At 36.9% G+C, this 24,217-nt stretch overlaps 1 protein-coding gene across 1 annotated transcript in view; it reads right to left on the bottom strand.

Moving 5' to 3' along the window:
* Nucleotides 1-24,217, bottom strand: part of Naa15 (N-alpha-acetyltransferase 15, NatA auxiliary subunit) — a 69,349-nt gene that overhangs the window by 35,570 nt on the left and 9,562 nt on the right. Inside the window, exons 2-6 of the mRNA XM_021631046.2 lie at nucleotides 8,739-8,823; nucleotides 7,244-7,348; nucleotides 2,422-2,579; nucleotides 1,282-1,416; nucleotides 200-353 (exon numbers count right to left, since the gene is read on the bottom strand). Of these exons, the coding sequence (XP_021486721.1) occupies nucleotides 200-353; nucleotides 1,282-1,416; nucleotides 2,422-2,579; nucleotides 7,244-7,348; nucleotides 8,739-8,823 (637 nt within the window). The remainder of the gene's footprint in view (nucleotides 1-199; nucleotides 354-1,281; nucleotides 1,417-2,421; nucleotides 2,580-7,243; nucleotides 7,349-8,738; nucleotides 8,824-24,217) is intronic.

Here is a 24,217-nt window from a genome sequence, read left to right as displayed (position 1 = left end):
TTTGTGACTTTCCCCCCTTTATCAACAATGTCCATTTTTTAATGGATATTTTCTCAAATCAAATTACTCAAAAATACATGAATAACATACATTTTCCCAAGCTGAATTATATGTGACTGTCAGCAGCAACTATGAAATGTTAGCCTGTTCCTGGCTACTAGTAAATATATAATATAGATATAGAAATATATTTAAATACCTTTGGTTTCTTCTACAGCAAGTTTATCACAAATCTGCTTTTCATAGGTACAGAGATGTTCCAAGGCTTCTCTATAGAGTCCTGCTTCCCGAAGAACTTGGTTCTGATATAAAAGGAGTTCACTATATTCATAATCCACTTTATCAGGAGATGTCTGCATGTAGACACAAGGAATACTAACAATAAGACTCTTAGCCATAGAAAATTATTTACATACTCCCAAACAAAAAGAAAATACTGGATGATAGCAATTCTTTTAAAATTCCTAAATATTTGTTTATGGAATGTTAAATAACAGCAGTATCAGCAATAAATAAATGGAAAGAGGGAAACTGCTATTAACAAATGCAAATCTAGATATCTAGAAAAAGGGTAGATTCAGAGAATCCAACTTAACAGATGTCATTTTAACAGCTGAGCCAGGCAGTGAATGCTAAAGGTAGTAGTCAAAATCTGATGACAGATGAGCTGTTTGGTCTTAGGTTGTTCATAAATAAAGAGTATATCAATAAGTTTATAGTTGCAAATACCATCCAACACAGTAATAAAATGGATTGATGCAGCTGATCTGCTAAACTGAGAAGTAGTCATCATAGTCCATGGTTTTCTGTGAAAAGTGCAGTTTTCTCTAACAATGAGGAGAGACAAACAAATCCAAACTCCGGAGCATTCTAAAACCTTTACTATATTCTCAGAAAAATAATTACCAAAGAAAATATAAACTCTTTAGAACTGGCCAAGATAGAGACTCCAGAGAAATGACTACTGCATGATAGGTATACTTGAAAGCCAGACAATGGAATTGGAAAAAAACTGTTATAAAGAAAGAAGAAAAAAAAAAAAAACCTTCAATTTTTACTATGTACTATAGCTTAGAAATAGTCTATTTTTTATAATCCGTGATAACATTTACAGAAATAACAACTAGAATAATTCTTAGGAGCACTGTGAAGTATGTAGAAGAGCATGCCTGTACTCATTTAAGTAAGAAAATATAAGCACATAGATTTTTAAAGTACATATATAAACTTCTTTCTTCAGTTATGCTTAGAATCAAACACGATAAACTGGCTTGTTATTACCTGCTGTGTTTTCCTAAATTCTTCTAAAATTTTTGCTGCCATTTCATAGTCTTCTAATAAATGGTAAGCAATAGCATAACCAATCCATGATGCTCTCTGTGCAGGTCGAAGCTGAAGCAATTGGTACCTTGTTTCCTTCATGGGGTGGGGTGGGGGAAAACACAAGACCTAGTCTTAAGTTCATGGTTAAAACAAATGGGGTCCTTTACTGACACAAACAGGCCCTGGGTTCAGTCCTTAGGGCTCTAAGAAAACAGATCATATTAATTTGTTTCAGTTATTCATGCTGTAACACAATGCTGGTAACTATTTTAGAAAAATTTCAACATCAAATATTATATAGCTGTATAGGGGCAAAGAAATACTTTGAAGCCTCCAATGGGAATGTTATATTTTTTAGGGTCGATACTAAATATCCTTCTTTATTTCCTTATCTCCTCAGCAAAGGTAGCAAATAAAATTCTTTAGAAAGTATACCCCAAACATTTAATTAAGGCATGTAAAGAAAACTGTTTGACAGGTACTACCATGAAAAAATAGATTATGGATGAAATACTAAGCCTAAGACTGATTTGCAGGTTAAACAGAGGCTACTAAACTGTATATATAAAATTATAAATAATACATATTATCAATTATATTCATTAAATACCAACAAATATAAAGAGACAAAGAAAAATTTTTTAAATTTACTTTACCAAAAATGACAAAAGACTACATAGTTACTCTACTGGCGTATTATTAATTTTTAATAAAATTATTTAAAAAATTAACAATCCTACAGAGTATGCCAACTCTATCCCTCAACAAAATGATTTGTTTCTTTAGGATCTAACTGTTCCAAGTCAGGTACAGTGGCATATACTTTTAATCCCAGCACTCTGGGAGGTAAAGGCAGTCAGATCTCTGTGAGTTCAAGGCCAGCCTGGTCACAAAGTGAGTCCAGGACAACCAAGGCTACACAGAAAAAGCCTGTCTCAAAACACAAAACAAAACAAAGAGATCTGATATACCAATCACAGTGTAATCACTAAGGGGACAGATAAATTTCTTTCAAAAAAATAGAAATTTTTTATCAGAATATATACAAAGTTCTAAGTATCAAGATTTTTCTTTTATGATAAAAAAAATGTTACTTACCCTATAACCCTCAAGATCTCGCATTTGAATCTGTAGTAAGGAAAGATCTCTTAAGATCTGAAGATTGTCCTTATCCCATTTCAATGCATTTCGGTAGCACTTAATGGCTTCATCATACTTCTTGTCTGACCTCTGAAGAAGGCCATAAACATGCCAACCTGAAAAAACTTAGTTAAGGCTATAACCTGTATGTCAAGAAGTACTTTCCCCAGCCAGGTGTGGTAGCACATACCTTTAATTCCAGCACTCTGAAAGCAGTGACAGACAAACTTCTGAGAGTTTTAGGTCTGTCAGGGACACAGAGCAAAACCTTTTCTCAAACAAAACAAAACATGTTTTACACACACATTTTTACCAAAGGATCTCCCAAAAAACCTGGAAAGCTAACATCATTTGTAAATTATTCAATGTAAATTGGGACACTGGCTATGAATACAAAGATAAAAAAGAATTTAACAAACAGAAAAGGGGATAGCTTTTGAAGCCAGACAATCTTAAGTCTGACCTGCTATTTTAATGCTATAACCTCAAACAAATTAGACTTCTTTGGCTTCTAATTTACAAAATATAAATAAGAATATCTACACAGTACAGCAAAGCAATGATAACGAACTGAAAAGTATTTATAAAAGTGCTGGGGGCAAGGGAACTGGAGAGACAGCTCAGTGGTTATGAGCTGCTCTTCTAGAGGACCAGGTTCAATTCCTAGCACACACAAGGCAGCTCACAACTGTCTATCACTGAGCTTCAAGTGACTTGATACACCCACAGACACACATGCAGGCAAAACACCAATGCACATAAAATAACTCAGGAGAGAGAAAGAGAGAGAGTACTCACTGGCTGACGTAAAGCATACACCAAGTAAATATAAGAAAAGGGAAGAATTAGCCACATGGTTTTCCTGTGGATAAAAGGTCTTTAAGACAATGCTCTACATGGCACAAAGTTCCAAACCTCAATTACATATAAAACCAAAACAACTGGGGTTTTATTTCCTACATTTAGAGATTTTATAGTTACTAAAGAAAATAGATAAGCAAGCAAAATGACAACTGGTTATAAGAATACTATAAAGGAAGGAGGCCTTGTTACTGTATCACTGCAGTCACTCAACCATACTACCTCCTCTCAGCTCTTTTTTATTCTATCCTACTACTCTTTTAAAACCCACAAAAACAAAAGGAAAAAGAAGGGGGAAATGTGATTTAATCCTTCCTCTTAAACAGACTATCACTTTCCTGAAAAGTTCATCAACTAGAGAGGCAGTTCAGGGATTCAGAGAACTTGTTGATCTTACAGAGGACCTGCATTTGGTTGCAGCAGCTACATGATGGCTCACACTATTGCTAACTCCAGTTTGAAAAGATGACACCCTCTTCTGGCTCCCTTGGGTACCAAGAAGGCACACGGTATGTATGTATATAATGCAGGCAAAAGACTCATACACATAAATCTTTTTTTTTTAAATAACTTGTTAGTTATATCTATCATGAGTAAATAAGTGCAAAGCAGAATGCTGATATCATCATCCAAAATGGAAGGGAATCTACAACTGCACTGCTGAGCCCTGGCTTACCTTTCTAGTCCTCTAATCACACATTTTTTTTTAAGATTTATTTATTTATTATGGATACAATGTTCTGTCTGCATGTACACCTGCAGGCCAGAAGAGGGAACCAGATCTCATTATAGATGGTTGTCATCCACCATGTGGTTGCTGGGAATTGAACTCAGGACCTCTAGAAGAGCAGCCAGCGCTCTTAACCTCTGAGCCATGTCTCCAGCCCCTAATCACACTTTTGACACTCTTATGTGTCCAAAATTAGTGGTACATCTTTGAACAAGCCATATTCTATATATACTCAAAATAGGCATCTAGGATTTCTGTTACAGTCTTCTAAGGTCTGATTACCAAAGTCTCTCTATGCTTTGGCAAGGTTCCAGGGTCCAGGGTAGGATCTGGGATGAGATGCGGAGTTCCCCTGTTCACTTTATCTCCTGGGTCAAGGAGCTGATGGCTCAGGCAACCTGGTCAACAACTGATCATAAAAGATGATTTTGAAAAAGTAGAAGACACCAGGATTCCTTCTCTAGGTCTAGGGACTGGCTACACTGCTGCTAAGGAGGAAAACTTTACCTGGTCCTTTTTCCCTGCAGACAGGACTGTAAAACAGCTTCTAGCCAAAACTGTAAGGGGTTGTAAGAAGGGGGCTCTTTAATCTGAGATTAGCTCCTGCACAGGGGCAGGCTGCTGTTAAAGCCTCCGTAGGCTAAAGTAAAGTTTTTCCTGCTTGTCCTAGGCTGACAGTTATATCCTGTTTGTAAATCGGTCAAAAAAGAAAAGGGAAAGAAAGAAAAGTAAAGACCATTGATGCACACATGCTTCAGGGAAAAGGTGAATGAAGTTAAGAACTTTAACTTCAATGAATTCCCACAAGCTTACATATGACGATGGTATTGATTTCTGCTAGCGTCCCCTCTGCCAAAACTACAGAAAGTTTAGGCTGCCAGTTCCATAGCATCAGCCCATATGTACACATAGACAAACAATCAGACATATAAACCTGTATATATTCATACACACATTCAATGGCAATACAAAAGTTTTTACATACAGACAACTGATATACTTATGTAACATGAACGCAAAACAAATGTACATATTTATATGTAAACATATATCTACATACATATTTACAACTCATGGATGAAGCAAATTCCAGCCAGCTTTCATTCAATGGGCTTCCACCACACGGCTTCTGTCGTCTATTGTACAACCTTTATACCTCTGAGAGAAAGCTCCCAGAAAAGGAATACCTCACAGTCAAAAGGTAATTAATCACAAAAACAAGTGAATTCTAAAACACCTCACGTTACATGTTTTAAAACCAAACATTTCTTATCTATGTATCCATTACATTAAGTTCATAGAGTTCAGAGTGACAAAGGTTGACAAGGCCTAAAGGTTAACGAGATCAAAAAGTCACAAGAACATGTCTTTTCAATTAAGACTGACCTGGCTACACATTTTTCAGCTATCTCTAAATTTACAGTGAATTCAGGACAATAATTTTATCTGTCTTTCATTCTAAGAAACAAGTAAATTTAAAATGACAGTATATAATGTCATAAGGTGACAAGGTATAAAGTAATTATAACAGAACAGTTTGTATATAATGACATCAAGGTTTGTACTTAATTAAACATTGTTTGGTAGTCCCATTATAATTTGGGTTCATAGGAAGTTTAAAACAACTTGCTTATATTTATGGAGCATACTAGGATTCATTATGAAGGCTTATCTTGAAGACACAAATCTGTCTCAAGCCTATCTCCTAGTGAGGCATCTGGATGTCCGGAAAAGTATTTATTGCAGCCATAAACTTTTTAAAGTTGTTTCTGAAGTTCTAAAACAATTTAACTTTTAAAATTGTTTTAATCAAATCAGGAATTCTATAATCAGGAATTAATTCATCGAAACAGCAGTACATCTTTAATAAGAGTCCGTTGGAAGTTTGTTCAATCAAAGCGTGTATTCAGAAAATGAATTCACACCACACCAGAGTATAGAGAGATGCAGGAGTGCACAAAGAGTGTCAGAAACTGGAAGCAATTGTGGGGTATATCATGATACAGACCTTGCAAAGTACCAGATCCCCTTCCAGAAAGCCTACCTGCCTAGTGAGAGCTCCTTTAACAGAATGGCTCCTGATATCTTTTCAACATACTATTTACTTCACCTGTACTGTACTAAGAGACTGCTAAACACTTGAAAATGTTTTAAATGACTCAGCTCTTAAATTTTGCTAGCCCACAAGAAAGGTATACAAATCTTTGCTAGAAAGTGATTTTGTTTGTTTGTTTGTTTGTTTGGCCTCATAAACTTCTACTCAAATCCAGTCCTTATCAATTCCTTAACAAAATACAAATTTTGTAATATATTTCAACATTAAGTCACTACATTTAGTTGAGTGTGAATATCCCCATTTCACAAATGAGGAAACCTGGAAAACAGAAGGGCTGAGTAGGGCCTCTGCTGGTACTCAGTATAGTATATGGCTCTCTACTTTTCCTTATAACCTCTGTAAAGTTATGATTATGATAAATGAAATCACCATGATACCTATCTTGGAGTATTTAGTCTGCTATGACAAAATACCTTACTTAAACTGGGTAATTTACAAACAAAAGATGTTTGCTTTTGGGCTACAGGGATGGCTCAGAGGTTAAGAGCACTGGCTGCTCTTCCAAAGGTCCCGAGTTCAATTCCCAGCAACCACATGATGGTTCACAACCATCTATAGGGAGATCTTGTGCCGTCTTCTGGCATGCAGGCAGAATACTGTATACATAATAAATAAGTAAATCTTAAAAAAAAAATGTTGTTAGTACTACTTCTGTATATTCATCATCTACTGAGTCTTGCTCTCTCTTTCATTATTGGCACATCCTATGGCCAGAGGGGAGAACAATTTCCCTAGAGCTTTTATACAGCTCTTATTCCCCATACCCCATTCTCTTCTCAGACAACCCTACTTCCTAATACCACCACTCTGTGACTAGGCTTCAACATATAAATTTAGAAGTAAATATTCAGGTCATAACAACAACGGGCCTCCCAAAGTGAGAAAAGCTTTCATAGAAACAATTTATCTAACATATATTGTTAAAATGCTGTGGATATACATAAAACAGTTCCCCAAATGATGATAGTTGCTGTTTTCAATTTAAGAAAAAAATAATTTCCATTTACATTTCTTGAGTGTTTTCTTATATCAAAACAGCCCACTCAATCTTTAAATATATTTCAAAAGGATACACACATGACTCTTCAAATCATTTCTCAAACCTCTACGAACTAATTCATAAGCTTCTTCCTTTTTTCCCAAACAGTTCAATGTTAAGCCTTTCATAGCCAAGGTTTCTAGTTTAATAAGGAAAAAAGAAAGAAGAAGAAAATAATATATAAGAAATGCCTATAATCTCAAAAACAAACATTTCAAGATTAACAAGACTTTCTAGGTTTGTACAGAATTAAAATAGTTTCAAAAACTGACAAAGCAGGTAAAAAAAACATCTAGCTCTGTTCTCAGAGGCACTTTTCTTTTTCTTAACGCATATAAAAAGTAATGACCTAATCAGGCTTGGCAGTATTTATCTTTAATCCCAGCATTTGGAAGGCAGAAGTAAACAGACCTCTTGTGAATTCGAGGCCAGCTAACCTACTTACAAAGTTCCAGATTGGCCAGACAACACAGTAAACACAGTCTCAAAACAAACAAAAAAACAAACATTTGTATGGGCCAAAATGTGTGTGTACACATAACCCTTGCACTCAGGAGGAGGGGAATCATGGGTTAAAAATCAGCATGAACTCCGTTCTTACAAACTAAGAAAATAAAGTCCTAAGGTGTTATCTATCTAAAAAGATCTCCAGTAAAATTTTGATGCTTCATATTCAACCTAATTTCAGTCATATTAAAATATGCAGAAGGGGTTTATTTTAGAAAAAGAGGAAAATCTACTATGATTAAATTAGAAGTTCCATTAGCAGTATGCATACTTTACAAAAGGAATATAAAGAAACTACTATCCTGATAACAACTGAAGATAGTTTTCAATATGAAAAGGAGATCATCTTAGACATTTTTAGTCTCATTGCTTCCATCTCCAAACTGTAGCAAAAGTAAAATCTCAAGCATAGGGAAACATAACAACATGCAGAAAAGAAATGGTAAAAACTTAATAGTGAACTGTCAGTCTCCCCTCTGCAATACAGTGTCAATTAATTACTAATAAGTCATGATTCCCAAATCTGTACAAATCTTTTTATTTCTTTACACGTTTAGTCACATATTCACCAGCTGTTCTACAAATATCTAATCACCCACCATTATTTAGACAGAAGCTATGTATCTGGCTGTTAAAAATACAAATGTCTTAAACTCAGTTGTGATAAGCTAATTAAGATACAATAAAAGTAGCAGCAGAGACTAAATGGTCACTTTCAAAACAAGCTTATGGAAAAGAATAAAATTCTTCCAGTTCAAAGTTCTAAAGTAAATTTTCTTACACTTTAACTCAAACAAGCATCCAGCCTGAATGAGCTCTTCTGCCTTTCAGAAGAGCTAATACAGAAGAAATCAAAACTTAAATTGAATATGCTATCATTTTCTTAGTATTTAACTCAAAATCATTATTAAGTTTTATCTTTTCGTAGGCATTAGAGGTTCATTTGGAAAATAAAGACAGCTGCTTAACAAGAGTTTCAGGAAAGCCAAATGTACTTAGAGGTACATAGTGTTTGTTCTTACCTCCATGCTCTGCAAATTTGGGATTGGAAAGGATTTGTTTACAGAACTTCAATCCATTTCTATACTGTTTATGTTCATAACATCTCTGTTAAAACAAGAAAGTATATCAGTTTACCAATAAATGAAGAAACTTTCCAAGTTCATTACTAAATTTTTATACCACTAAGCAAAATGTTATTTTCAGATTCTCTAAGTCCCACTAAATAGTCACCAAAAAGAATAAGGATGTAGTCAAGTGGCAGAGCACTTGCCTAATACACCCAAAGCTCTAGGTTCTTCAGCCAACAAAAACTGAAAGGCTTAAATACAAAAAATTAAAAGCAGAACAAAGTAGAAGATACAGATTTGAAAAATCATAAGCTCATTTCTTAAAATCTAGTAACTGAGTTATAGGAAAAATAAAAATATACTTAAAAAGCTACAAACTAGGGGGCCATGATGCACATCTATGTCTTAATCCTAGCACTCAGGAGGCAGAAGCAGGTAGATCTTTGATAGGTCAGCATGGTCTACATAGTAAGACCCTGTCTCAAAAAAACCAAATAAACATCAAATATGTTTCAAAATTACACTTTCGTAACCAAAGTAGTCCTAAATGTAATGGACCAAATAAGTACACACAAAATGACTAGAGCGGAAAAAAACAAAAACAAAAAACTACACTATAACATACTAGCATATATGAGAGGGAGAGGGTGGGGGGAAAAAAAGAGTGGGGAAGGGACAGACCACAGCATATCACAGAGGTGATGTTGTAGAAGAGGAAAGATGGAGTTAGGGAAGGGGCAGAAGAAAGGGGGGAAAAATCACAGGAAAAAAGATTTTGAATTCAAGTCTATACTGTCAGAAATAAATACTGCTACAACTGCTTGATTTCTAGTTTCATTTCTTGAAATATCCTTTTCCATCTTTTCACACTAAGACAGTGTTTCTCCTTTCCAGTAAGAGTTCTTTTAGGCAACAAATAGATGGATTCTGTCTTATAATCTGGTCTGCTAATCTGTGCCTTTAGATAAGAAAATTGAGACCATTAACTTTCAGAGCTATGTGTTCATTCCTACCACTGTGTTGCTTTTGTAGTGTCTGGTATTTTCCTAATCCTCACCTGCTTATTTCTCAGCTCTTAACAGCTCTTTATTTATTTATTTTTCTTGTGTTCTCCAGGATGTGTTTTTCTTTCTATGTTTAGGGTTCCTTTAAATATTTTCAGTGGTGCCACTAAAAATGGTCTTAAATTCTCTTAGTGTGTGTTTATCATGGAAAGTATGACTTTCTTCTTCAATTATGGAAGGATGACTCTGCTGGACAGGACATACTTATCTAGACCAGTGGCTATTGTCTTTTCAGACTATGGAAATATATTAGTTTGTGCCCTCTGGATTTCCAGAGCTTCTGTCAAGAAGCCCACTGTTACTCTTGACGGATTTGTCATTATGTATGACTTGAAGCCCTTCTCTTGCAGCTTTCACCCTTCTTTGGTTCTGTATGCTTAGTCTGTTCAGAATGCTTACAATATAACATAAGGAGACTCTACAGGTCTTGTCTGTTTCAGTATCTTTCCCTGGGTTTTAGAAATGCCCCATTGTGGTTTTTTACAAAAGGAATATAAAGAAACTACTATCCTGATAACAACTGAAGATAGTTTTCAATATGAAAAGGAGATCTTAGACATTTTTAGTCTCATTGCTTCCATCTCCAAACTGTAGCAAAAGTAAAATCTCAAGCATAGGGAAACATAACAACATGCAGAAAAGAAATGGTAAAAACTTAATAGTGAACTGTCAGTCTCCCCTCTGCAATACAGTGTCAATTAATTACTAATAAGTCATGATTCCCAAATCTGTACAAATCTTTTTATTTCTTTACACGTTTAGTCACATATTCACCAGCTGTTCTACAAATATCTAATCACCCACCATTATTTAGACAGAAGCTATGTATCTGGCTGTTAAAAATACAAATGTCTTAAACTCAGTTGTGATAAGCTAATTAAGATACAATAAAAGTAGCAGCAGAGACTAAATGGTCACTTTCAAAACAAGCTTATGGAAAAGAATAAAATTCTTCCAGTTCAAAAGTTCTAAAGTAAATTTTCTTACACTTTAACTCAAACAAGCATCCAGCCTGAATGAGCTCTTCTGCCTTTCAGAAGAGCTAATACAGAAGAAACCAAAACTTAAATTTTTTTACTGAATGTGTCCTATGCCTTTATCTTGAACTTCTCTCGTCTATGCACCTGCTGCACAGATGTATCCCACATATCTAGTATATTTTGTCTGTACTATCTATGTGCCATTGCCTAACTGTTCTAATTGTCTTCAAGCCCTGATATGCTTTTATTTTGCTATGCTTTTTTTGGAAGACAGGGTTTTTCTGTGTAGCCTGGCTGTCCTGGAACTCACTATTAAGACCAGGCTGGTCTCAAACGCAGAGATTTAGCTGCCTCTGCCTCCCGAGTGATAGGATAAAAGGCATGTTGCCATGACATTTTGCATGCCCTCATATTCTTAACCCACTTACTCTATTAGTAAGGCCTTCCAGAATTCTTTTACTCATTTTTTCATTTCCAAACTTCCAATTTTTTCAGTAACCCTGTTAAATTTCCCTTTCATATTATGTTTCATCTGTCTGCTTCTGTTCTCTTTGAGTTTGTTCAAAACTTTATTCATGTAGTTTCTGATTTCACTGACTAATCTTAAAACGTTCTGAATTTTAAGACTCCATCTTGCTCTCATGCAGTACACTATTGTACAATTAGCAACTGTGAAGACTTGTGTTCTCCTGATTTTCCATGTTTCATGAATCTCTAAAGTCAGATTTGGTGGTTAGCTGGATTTTTTACTTAATCACATTGTTGTTTCAGTGGAGTGTTGGCAATTTCAAGAGGAACTAGATTACAGTAAGGCGAAGTTTCTCCTGCCTAGACTGGAGGTGCAGCTCACAGTCAGTGAGCTTGATCTCTAGTATTACTCTGAGGATACAATATTATGTTCTGACACAACCACAACCAACATAGTGTACTATGAAAATACAGTAAAAATGAAAAGTTTATCCCTTCAACTCCAATAATTTGAAAGGGAGGTAAAGAACAGCAGTAGAGTGCACACTAAAATAATTGCTAACGAAAGGTAAAAACAGAAAAAGATATATACAGATTAAGATTGGTGATTAGTATTAAAAGCAACAGATAAAATAAAATAAATAAAAAATAAGGAACAGGAGGCAGACACTAAGCCTACCTTTGTCCCAGTCCACTGGTGGACAGGGTGCAAATGATAAAACAATCTCTGTGTGACCCACCCAGGTATACAGCTCAGACCAGGTTTCTACTTCTTGGGACACTGTAATTATGACACAAAAGTTGTTCCCCTTTACCCAAGTCTTAAGCATATAGTCCATGACACCTGCTCTGAGTTTCTAGACATACAATGAAAAACTTCTGACTCTAAGAAAACAATAGGAGATACAAGAGAGAGTATTTTTAAAATAGCTTATCACTGCTTGGGTTAAGTATCTTCCCAGCATCAACCCTATCTCTGCTCATCCAAATGCAGCCAGCACAATGCTTTTGTTCTCTCTTCCTTTTTTTTTTCAAGATTTATTTATTTCATTATATATACAATGTTCTGCCTGCATGTACACCTGAATGCCAGAAGAGGGCACTAGATTTCATTATAGATGGTTGTGAGCCACCATGTGGTTGCTGGGAATTAAACTCAGGACCTCTGGAAGAGCAAGCAGTGCTCTTAACCTCTAAGCCATCTCTCCAGCCCCCGCTTTTGTTCTCTCTTTAAATAATGTTAGTAAGAATACAGCAGAAATTTCCAGCCTTAAGCTGTGGTTCCAAGCCTCTGTGGCAGCTCACTCAGCTTGTAGAGCAGAGAACTCCCCCAAAAGTCTTAGCTCTCAGGAATGAACTCTGTACTCACTTTCTTCTCTTCTAATGTATTTCTCTTCCAAAGTTTTCTTTCAGTCTCCACTACTGAAAGTAGTGTTTTCCACTGTTACACCCTTAGTATGACAAACTATGACCAGTTTACTCCCCAGAGATTTACTTTTGGCCTGAGCCAACAGAAAACTCCACCTGCATTTACAATCCACACTAGGATATGAAAGAGATATTGATATTCTTACTTGACACAAGTGTGACTTTATTTTGCACAGCTGTATTTAAAATATTCAGGATTAAGCTTTTTTTTTTTCTTTCATGGTCTAACTAGAAATCTTTTATCTGTTTATAATAACACTTTTTTTTTTTAAGGAATTCAAATTAAAATGGCATTAGCCAGGGTTGGTGGTGATGCATGCCTTTAATCCCAGCTGAGCTTGAGGCCAGCCTGGTCTACAGAGTACCAGGAGAGCCAGGGCCTACATAGAAAAACCTTGTTTGGGGGCAGATAAAGAAAAACCTGGAGTTAAAGTTCATCCTTAGCTACTCTGTGAGTACAACATGAGATTCTGACTTAAAACAAAGCAAGCAAAATCTTATGAAGTAAGCTCAGAAGCACAAAAGATCAGTCCTAATTTCACAGTCCTAAGATTCAGAAGACAAGCAAGTTGCCTGTGACTTCATATCTAGTCCGTAACAAAATTTAGACTACAATCTAGGCTTTTCTGATCCTCCGCTGACAGTTCTCTTAACTACATACACACATGTTCTTAAACATTACTAATAACAGAGATGGGGAGATGGCTCGGCATTCAAGAACACTTGATGCTCTTCCAGGACTCAAGTTAAATTTCCAGAACCAACCTGATGGTTCACAACCATCTGTGACTCCAGGTCCAGGGAATATGGTACCTTCTTCTGACCTCTACAGGCATTAGGTGTGCAAATGGTAACACGTACATACATGCTCAAAAAACATTCATGCATGTAAATATAAAAAAATTAAACAGTAACGTATTACTAATACCAATAGTTTTCTTTTTTAGAAAATTACAGAAATAGCTAATAATTTCAACTGTTATTTCACCTTGTTGTTTATTACCCAATTTTATAACCAAATAAACACTTTAAAAATGCCCAAAAATTAGGGATTCCCTGGGTCCACCTTTGGAGTGTAGGTATACCAGGAGGGCTGTCACCTCTTATCCATCATTTACATGGGTCTAGGGATCTTATTCCAGGCCAAGTGCTTTAACTACTAATTATTCCCTCAGGTCCCCTTCCCCAGTTTTTTTCTAAGAACATGCATATATACATGTGTGCACTCAGACATGCCAGGGCCTATATCAAAATACCTTTAACCCCAGCATTTGAGTAGTAGAAACAGGAAGATCTTATGGTCTACACAGCAAATTCTGGGCTAGCTAGTATTAAGTAGTAAGACCCTGACTCTCTAAAAATAAAAAAAAATAAAAAAATTCTGTAAAGATAACAAGTAACAATAAGTGAATGAAAAAATATTGTTCACATTTTACCTTGCACATTTTTACCATATAGCATTCGTTTTTTTTTTTTTTCCATATAGCATTCTTTTTTAACAACAGTAACATGCAGCCCAGAGTGGTGATGCATACCTTTAGTCCCAACGTTTGGGGAGGCAGAAGTAGGTGGATTGAGGCCAGCCTGATCTACAAAGTTAAGTCCAGCATAGCCAAGACTACACAGAGAAATCCTATCTCGAAAAACAAAACAAAGAAAAGGGAAAGAAAAGAAATTGAAACCCTTATATGACTGGTTAGAATGCAAAAATTATGCAGCCACAAAAGACAACAGTATGGAAGTTCCTCAAAAATTAAATAATTATTTCATATTCTTTCTCCTTCTCTTTCCATTATTTTTTCAGGTTATTTAAAGAAGTAGTATAATTAAATAAAACAAAATGTCAGCAGTTAAGACAAGGGCTCATTTAGCCCAAGATAGCTTCACAATTACTATGAAGCCAAGGACAACTTGATTTCCTGCTCCCTTCCCCTGGATTGAAGTGTGCCACCATACCCAAGCCCCTGGTCATACTCTTTTTAAAAATTTATTTCATGCATGTGTGGTGTTTTACCTGACCATATGTCTGTACTATTTGTGTGGGTAGTGCCCACAGAAGCTATCAGAGGAAAATGGATTCCCCTAAAACTGGAGTTACAAACAGCTATAAGCCACCATGTGGGTGATGAAAACCAAACCTGGGTCTTCTGGAAGAACAGCAAGTGCTCATAACTGCTAAACCATCTCTCTAGCATGGATTTTTATAAAATGAAAATGTAACCTGACATACTTAATTTTCCACAATAAATCACTGTGTTAAATTTTAAAAATGAGTTTGCAATTCCTTACCCAGAAACCACTGTTTCAGGAATTCTTGAAATTTCAAAACTGGGAATAAGGATTTCCTTAGAATGAAATGAATGTCATACTCCATTTGTTCTCTTTCCTATATGTTAGTTCAAAATTAAAAATTACATTATAGGTATCACTAATTAGGATTTTAAATATTAATTCTATACTACAGAAAAAAATGAAGCAAAATAAGATATAATAAAACAGAATGAACTATTCTAGTAGACAATAAAATCTCATCTCTGGCATCCATCCACTCTGAGACATCTACCTCCAAATGTATATGAACAACTGCCATCAGCTCAGACACATGCTACATATAAAAGTGTACAGAAATACGAAAACATCTGTTAGCAGCTGTTGGACAAAAAGCAACCCGAAACTGTGGTCTCAGAAGTGAGAGAATCCCTATTCCTGCCCAAAGGCATTATCCAGACTGCAGATTGGGGATGGAGAAACAGTTTAGCAGTCTTACAATCTGAGCAGCCATAGCTAGAATCTTTAGGGAAGGATTACAGAGTTGTTAATAGATACAAACTTTAGATCTGTCCATAGAGCCAGCCACAGCCACAGCAGCGCACACCTATAATCCAGCTCTCTGGGAGGCAGAGGTAGGCAGATCTCTGTGAGTTGGAGGCTACCCTAGTCTACAAAGTGAATCCAGGACAGCCAAGGCTACACAGAGAAACCCTGACTGAGGTGGGAGGGATGACCTTGATGGAGGAGTGGTGGTTATTTGTAGGAATCTTTGGTTACAGATGAAGTAGAGGCAGGCCCACACCAGACTTGACTTAAGCCAGGGAAGGAACAGCCACAGCACAAACCTACTAACTACAGATGGTTAGGCACCAAAAACACCCAGCAGAAATCTTCATTAACACTAGCAGATTTAGCATAGACCCAGACTGCCCACTCTCTGGGAGGAAGAATATAAATCTCAGTCAATGAGATGGTGAGTTACAAAGAGAAAACAAAAAAAAAAAAAAAAAAAAAATCAGGTGATGGTAGAGCATGCCTTTATCCCAGTGCTCAGGAGGCAGAGGCAGGCAGATCTCTCAGTTCAAGGTCTGTGTGGTCTAGAGAGTTCCATGACGGCCAAAGCAAAAGGAAGGGTGAGTTCAAGGCCCTTAAAGAGAGGGGGCCCTATTAGAGGGGAAGAATGACAGGAGATCTGATACACAATTGTGTTAGCTTTAGCTACTGGGGAGTCACAAAGAACTTTCAACTTCTGTTAAGATAAAGGACACAGTTTTTTAGCAGCACACAGCTTTGGGGAGAAAAGCAGGCACCTTTAAAACAAACCAACAAACAAAAAGGCTTGAGCAGGGCATACTCGGTCCACACACATTTAACCCCAACACTCAGGAGGCAATGTCAAGAGGATCTCTGAGTATGAGGACAGTCTGCTCTACAAATCCAGTTCGAGTTCTAGGACAGCCAGGCCTACACAGAGGAACCCTGTGTAAAAAAAACTAAAAAGGAAGGCATAAGGGTCAGGCCACAGCTGCCTTTGATCCCAGCACTCAGGAGTTGGAGGCAGAGACAGGTGGATCCCTGAGTTCAAGGCCAGCCTAGTCTATAAAGCACATTCCAGGTCAGCCAGGACTAAAGAGAAACTCTTTCCTCAAATATCAACAAACAAATAATAAAATGGAAAGCTTGGTGGCAAAAGGGAAAAAGGTGATTCCACCAAGCCTGACATTCTAAATTCAATTCCAGAGAACCACATAGTGGGAGGAGAGAACCAATTCCCACAGGTTGTCTTCTGACCTGTAGTCACACACAAAGGGGGCACATGCACACACAAAACGGGGGGGGGAGTTGGATGAACACCCAAAATGAAACAATAAGATGGTTATCATAGCAAGCCATAATTTGAGAAAATGTCTTGAATTAAAACATAAATCTGTATTCTGACACATAACACACACACACACACACACACACCTCTTTAAGTCACATGTAAATACAGAAGAAAGTGGAAAATGACCCCCAGTGGCAACCCATTGGACACCCTAATGCTCAACAAAAGTACCTTTTGCCAGCCTTTGAAAACTTCCAGCCCAGCATGGTGGCACACACCTGTAATCCTAGCACTCAGGGAGGCAGAGTCAGGCAGATCTCTGAGTTCAAGGCCAGCCTGGTCTACAAAGTGAGTCCAGGAAACTAAGGCTATACAGAGAAACCTCTTCTCAAAAAACAAAAAAAGAAAGAAAAAGGAAAAAGAAAACTCCTTCCTAAACCTCAGGAGAGATGGAGGGTGATAAGGTGAGAGAATTGCCTTATCCTACACAAGCAGTGGCAACTAAAATATCAAACATGAAGGTGACTCAAGTGTTATGTAAAAGAGGGCCAACGCCCAGCTTAGAAAGAGCCCACACAAAGGCCAAGGTCTTTACAACGCTGTTAGGTAGGAAACAGAAAGCTCCGCAGTAATACTTGTTTTAAATATACACATTTGCTCCAATGGAAGTTATATATTAGGGAACATTTTAATCTCTTAAAATTTCCTGTTTGCTTCTGTAGGATTTCAACTGCCAGAAAACTAAGTAAACATAGAAAACAATCAGGTGAAACAAGTCCTGTGGATATGAACAGGACACTGCTGCAAAGATATCAAACTACTAAGTACCTCAGTTCTCCCTGTGAGCTCTGAGCCAAACTACGACACACCTACACACATCTGATACTAAAAAACCTACTTCACAGTAATTAGCAAACTATAAGCCTTCAAATGCTAATTTCTGAAACGATCTAGCTTCAAGTGTTTTTCCAGGAAAAATACACCAAATGCATACAGTATTTATGTAGCTGTTAATTCTTGTAAATCTGTGCTACCTTTTTTTCGGAATTATGTATTTTACATGCAGGAGTGCTCTATCTGTAGGTCACTTGCAGGCCAGGAGAGGGCATCAGATCTCAGTATAGATGTTGTGAGCCACCATGTGGGTGCTGGGAACTGAACTCAGAACCTCTGGAAAAGCAGACAGTGCTCTTCACCACTGAGCCATCTCTCCAGCCCCTATGTTACCCTTTTAAAAGACTTGTACGATTGTTGTATGGTTCCTTGGAGTTACAGGTATTTTGTTAACTACCTGAAGGGTACTCGGATGCGAATTCAGGTTCACTGACAGAGCAATAAGCATCTTAAAAGCTAAGCTATCTCTCCAGGCCCCATATGCTATTTTTATTAAAAGCCCCATTTTGCTGTTTTGTGGGGATTTGATTTTTGAGATAGGGCTTTTTTTTTTTTTTTTTTTAAATGTAGCCCAGGCTAGTCAGAAACTTGGCTTCCAGAGTGAATTGCTAAGATCATAGACAGGTACCACCTTGCTTCCCTTTGTGATGCCGTGCTAGGCCTATCTGCCCCATATATTTTGTTTTTACTACAAACTTTTGCACAATGCAATGTCTTTTAGGAACATGTATGCCCTGATACAGATAAACTCTTTATATACAAAGCAATCAAAAAGATCCTTTTAACAATGTAATTGTAAGTACTACCTATCTTACATTTTTGTTGTTTTGGGTTTTTTTTTGTTTTGTTTTGTTTCTTGTTTTTTCAAGGCAGGGTTTCTTTGTGTATAGTTTTGGCTGTCTTGGAACTCTGTAGACCAGGAGAGCCTCAACTCAAGTATTGGGATTAAAGGTGAGTGCTGCCACCACCACCGGATCTTGAAATTTTCTAAAGGAAGATCCATCAACACATAGAAAGAAAAACAAACAAACGAACAAAACTATCATTCTGGCTCAAAACAGATATTCAACAAATACTACAGTTTACTCAAGTCTTCATTTTGATGCAGTCCTCAAACATTGATACTCAACGGAGATCTTGTAATAGCCAATGAAATCTCTCTAAAATACAAACAGTACCATTTTAAGTGGATCAGGGAGAAGGGAGCAAAGATTGCTATTATTTGGTACAGCAACACGTGTGAAAGTTGAAAATCCATTCTAAGAGTATGCTCCCCAACTCCCAGCTCTGACTTTATAAATGCACACTTTCATTTCACCTTTATCCAAACCAGAGAACACCTCAAAACAAAACAAAACAAAACAAAACAAAACACCTCAAACATCTTTACAGTTTCCTTGGAAAATCTAACAGATATTCCAAATTACCTCAACTATAAGTTCTGCTCATTTTATACTAACACAATATAGGATATGCAGGGGCTGGGAGAGTTCCTTAGTCAGGAATGGTGGCACACACCTGTAACTATAGCACTCAGAAAAATGAAGCATCATTGCTGCAAATCTGATGCCAGCCTGGGCTAAATGGTGAGTTCCAGACCAGCATGAGCTACAGAAGACTTTCTCAAAAACCAATGCTTTTTCAAAAACCAATGCTTTCTCAAGAGCATTGGCTTTTCTTGCAAAAGACCAGGATTCTTTCTTCAATTCCCAGCATCTACATGGTAACTTACAACCCATCTGTAGCTCCAGTTCTAGGGAATTCAATGCCCTCTTCTGTTTTTTGTGGGCACTAGCCATGCACATGGGTGTACACACACACATATATATATATACAGGCAAAACATTCATACACATAAAATCAATCTTTTTTTTAAAAACCAGGGACTGGAGAGATGCCTCAGTAATTACGAGCACTGGCTGTTCTTCCAGAGGTCCTGAGTTCAGCAACCACATCATGGCTCATAACCATCTGTAATGGAATCTGACTCCCCTTTCTTGGTGTTCATGAAAACAGAGCATTCATAAACAAAATAAATAAATCTTAAAAAAAAAAATCAGAAACCAAACACTGGGCGAGCAGTGGTGCAAAACCTTTAATCCCAGTACTGGGGAGGCAGAGGGAAGTGGATCTCTGAGTCCTAAACCAGCCTGGTCTACAAAGAATTTCCAAGACAGTAGGGCTACCAAGAAACCCTGTCTCAAAAAAACCAATAAAATAAAATAAAACCAAAGTTTAAAAGACACCAGCTCCATCATTTATTTTTGCACAATTTTTGTTTTACTTTAAAATAACGAAGCAAAGCTGGCTAGGCGTGACGGCACACCTTTAATCCCAGCACTCAACAGGCAAAGGCAGGAAGATTTGAGGAAGAGGCTAACTGGGGCTACATAGTAAAGTCAGTTATATGTCATCCAGGACTACACGAAAATTTCAAATTAATGAATTGTTTTAAGAGAAATAAGCAATATAATTCCTATTTTAATAAGGAGGAAAAAGCAACTATACATAACAAATTTTTGCTTCTGGTTTATTTTGTTTGTTTTTGTTTTGGAAGAGGATAAGGAGGTGGGGCTAGAGACTGAAACCATGGCCCTGTTGACTATGAAGTAGTTCTCCAACCCTGAGTTACACCCCTAACCTTTGGGTTTTAGAGAAAGGATCTCATAAGTAACTTAGAATAACTCTGAACTATCTCAGGGTGGCCTGCAACTCTCAATCCTCCCTCCACTTCCCAAAATACCATGACTGTGTCACTACCGCTGGCCTGAACTTTTTTTCTTTTTGAAGTCACAGCTTTAATACAAGTTTCTATGACAGGCAAAGCATGCTTAGAGTTTAGATATCTAAGTGTACACTTGCTATTCCCTAAAGGTCAGATGACAACAACAGCATTGAGTTCGCTCCACATCCTTACACGCTCTAAGAACTTGCACTCTCAAAATCTCTTGCACTTTTTTAACATCAGAACTACAAAATGACATTCTTTTCAGGTCAAACTTTACTAAGAATCAGTCTTCACTCATCAACTAAAGACTCTACAAAGAAAGAGCAGTAATTAGAGGTGAGTGCTAAAGACTGGCTCAACTCAGTACTAAATTATGAAAACTGCCTCTCCTCTTTCCTACACCAACTTCACAGCAGCATACTTGGATCAATCCCAAAACCTCTACTTGTTAAATTTTCTGAAAAACAATCACAAAGGAAATATTACATATTTTAAGCCAGGCAGTGGTGGGCACACACCTTTAATCCCAGCGCTTAGAAAGCAAGGAGGTTGAAGCAGGCAGGATCTCTGTGAGTTTGAGGCTAGCCTAATCTACAGAACAAGTTCCAGGACAGCCAGGACTACAAAGAGAAACTGTCTCAAAAAACCAAAAACTTAAAAAACTTTAAAACACACCCTAACATATTTTAACATTTATATTTACGGTTATAGTATTATGCATACATAAATAACTAATATAATTATATATATTAGAGTGGCCCCCACTTGAGCAGTATAAAAATCACTTTCAGAGCTTTATAAAAACAGCAGTCTTACCCTTTAGAGCAGTGGTTCTCAACCTTCCTAATGCTGTGACCCTTTAGAACAGTTCTTCATGTAATAGTGACCCCAACCACAAAATTATTTATTGCTACTTCATAACTGTAATTTGATACTGTTATGGATCATAATGTAAATCTGTGTTTTCCAACGGTCTTAGATGGCCCTGTGAAAGGGTTGTTCGACCCTCAAAGGGATAGTGACCCACTGGCTGAGAACCCCTGCTTTAGAGACTAACTATAGGCACCTGACAAACTTCTTTAACTTTATCAGTTTTTTTTTCTCTAATGTAAAACAAGCAAAAATGAAACAAAGGTTTCCTTTCATTATGCTATTTTAACAAGAGGCCAAGCAAATGAACGAATACCATGATTCATTTATAAATGAAATTTCCAATGTCTTACCAAACAAATAACAGAGGCTCTGCCCAATATCCCACAATTACCCTGTATAATAATATAGTCTACAATGGCAAGGGCCCAGCTTAACTATCTTCTCCAAAAATACTCATGCAAATGAATACATGAAAGCTTTCTCTCTTGCTCTGTGATTGCTATTTTAATACTTGTTTTATGCAACAAATATTTATTTAGCACTACAGCACATTAGCCAATATGAACATAGCAATTAATAAAACAAAGTTCCTATCATAAAACCCACATTTCAATTGCGTAAGATATGTGGCAAGTATATGGCTAAGTATATATCAAATGGTCACAAATGACACTGGAGAAAAATTAAAACCATGAAGGAAGAAAGAAATAGGTTGGAAATACTGATCAACGAGAGTTTAATCAGCATTAGAGGACCCCAACCAAAAGAGAAAAAAATGTTAAGAAGGAACCATTCGGTTTCCTCAAAGAGAAACTTTCCAACATGCAGTTCTTTGTGTATGCTCTCTCATGGACTTTTTATGACCAAACACACATTTATGAACAACAACAACAAAACATATTTGAATCAATCCTCTACCATATATACATTCTCAGAAGCAGAAATAATAAAGGAAATAAGATGGTAGACTAAAAAGAGGTTAAACCATCCAGGTGAGACCATATGGTTAGCAGCACTCAGTTCTCCAATCCTGCAGGGCGCCAAGTGTCTGGAAAACTGTAGTCAGTGCTTCACTGATAGCAGTTGGCAGTTCTATTATCAAATAATGAGTTTATGTTAGCCCCACAAATGAATCTGGACTGTATGACTTTGCAATACCCACGGAACGGAACGGAAAGCTTTTGTCTGCTGTTGTAAGAACACTGTAGTGTCTATTACTATTGAAAACTGAACCAGGTATAGTGGTGCTCGCCTTTATCTCAGCACTCAGAAAGTAGAAGTAAGTGGAGTTCAGGGCCAGCCTGGTCTAAGAGCAAGTAACAACAGAACAAGCAGGGCTCAGAGAAACCCTGTCTCAGGGGAGGGTGGGGAAGAGAGAACTGAACTATAGTTATTATTTAGTTAAAATTTTCTATCCTCCTCAAATAATCAACCATGTGTGTATATGTGTGCCAGTATGCCTTAACCAAAATATTTTAAATAGCCTTAAATTTTGATTTTATTTCCTACACGAGTATTTTGCCTGCATATATGTATGTATGTATGTACAACTCACTGACTTTCTGGTACTCATGGAAATCAAAAGGTATCAGAGTTAAGAATGGTTGTGTCGACATATGGTGCTGGGAGGTAAGCCCAGGTCCCCTCGAAGGAGAAACAAGTGCTTTTAACTGATGAGCCATCTCTCTAGTCCCAAAAGGCATTTGTTAAAAAATTTCATTCAAACATAATAAAGCATTTTTAAATATATGTATGCTTTGTCAATTTAAAAATATAAACACTGAGTGAGTTCCAGGACAGCCAAGACTAAAGAGAAACCCTGTCTCTAAAAACCAAAAAAAGAAAAAAAAAAGTTCCTTCACACATCTCATCCAAAAAAGGATTTAGAGCAAAAATTTTAAAGCAAATAAGGACTTGACTATATTAACACTTTTATTTCTTTTATTTAAACGTATAAAAATTTGTTTTTATATTAGAATATGATTTACATTATACCAAAACTGCATTTAGTTTTATGCTTCTTTTGTTTTTGTTGGTGGGTGGTTTTTCATTTGTTTGTTTGTTGAAATAAGTTCTCATTACATGGCCTTGGCTAGCCTGGAACTTAACTATGTAGACCAGGCCAGCCTCCAACTCAGAAATAAATTTGCCTGCCTCTGCCTCCTAATTGCTGGATTAAGAGCCTGTCCAACCTTTCTTTTACTTCTTGAGACAGGTCTCATTCTGCTGCCCAGGTAAGCCTTGACTGAATTCACTCTGTAACAAACAGTCCTTGATTTTGCTAGTCTCCTGCCTCTGCTTTCCTAGTTCTAGAATTACAGGTGTGACACTGAAAGTAGCTAAGGTTGTAAACCTGCACTACCAGGCCCAGATACTAATTCACATATTTATGGCAAAGAGTGAAATACTTCAACACATGTACAACATGTAATGTCCAGATCAATTTAAGGGGTACATCCATCCCTTCAAACAGCTATGTGTTCGTTTTGGAAACATTCAACATCCCCTCTGCTAGATATTTTGAAACATAATTAACTGTTGCCAACCACAGTTACAGAATATTAGAAGTTACTCCTCCAACTGTCCCAACTCAATAACCATCTCCCTTTTCCTCCCCTGAACTCTCTTGTACTCTTCTTTCTTGCTCTGTGGACAGGATCTCGCTAGATAGCTGAGGTTGCCCTTGAATTTATAATCCTAGTGTTCCAACAGGCCTGGCTCAATCTGGTACACTCTTAAGCAGAAAGTAAGTAATCACGAGCCAAGCACTTATCACTGAGCTATGCTCTCAGCCTAAAATTAATGTGCAGAAGTTGACCTTAGAGTAGGTAACATTTTATTTCTACCTTTTTAATACTTTAATCCATATTTTTACGTATTTAAATTCATTTTCTTTGTGT

The sequence above is a fragment of the Meriones unguiculatus genome, chromosome 2, assembly GCF_030254825.1.
Source record: "Meriones unguiculatus strain TT.TT164.6M chromosome 2, Bangor_MerUng_6.1, whole genome shotgun sequence".
NCBI lineage: Eukaryota > Metazoa > Chordata > Mammalia > Rodentia > Muridae > Meriones > Meriones unguiculatus.
The sequence above is the reverse complement of the archived record's forward strand: the minus strand, read 5'-3'. Positions and strand labels throughout refer to the sequence as shown.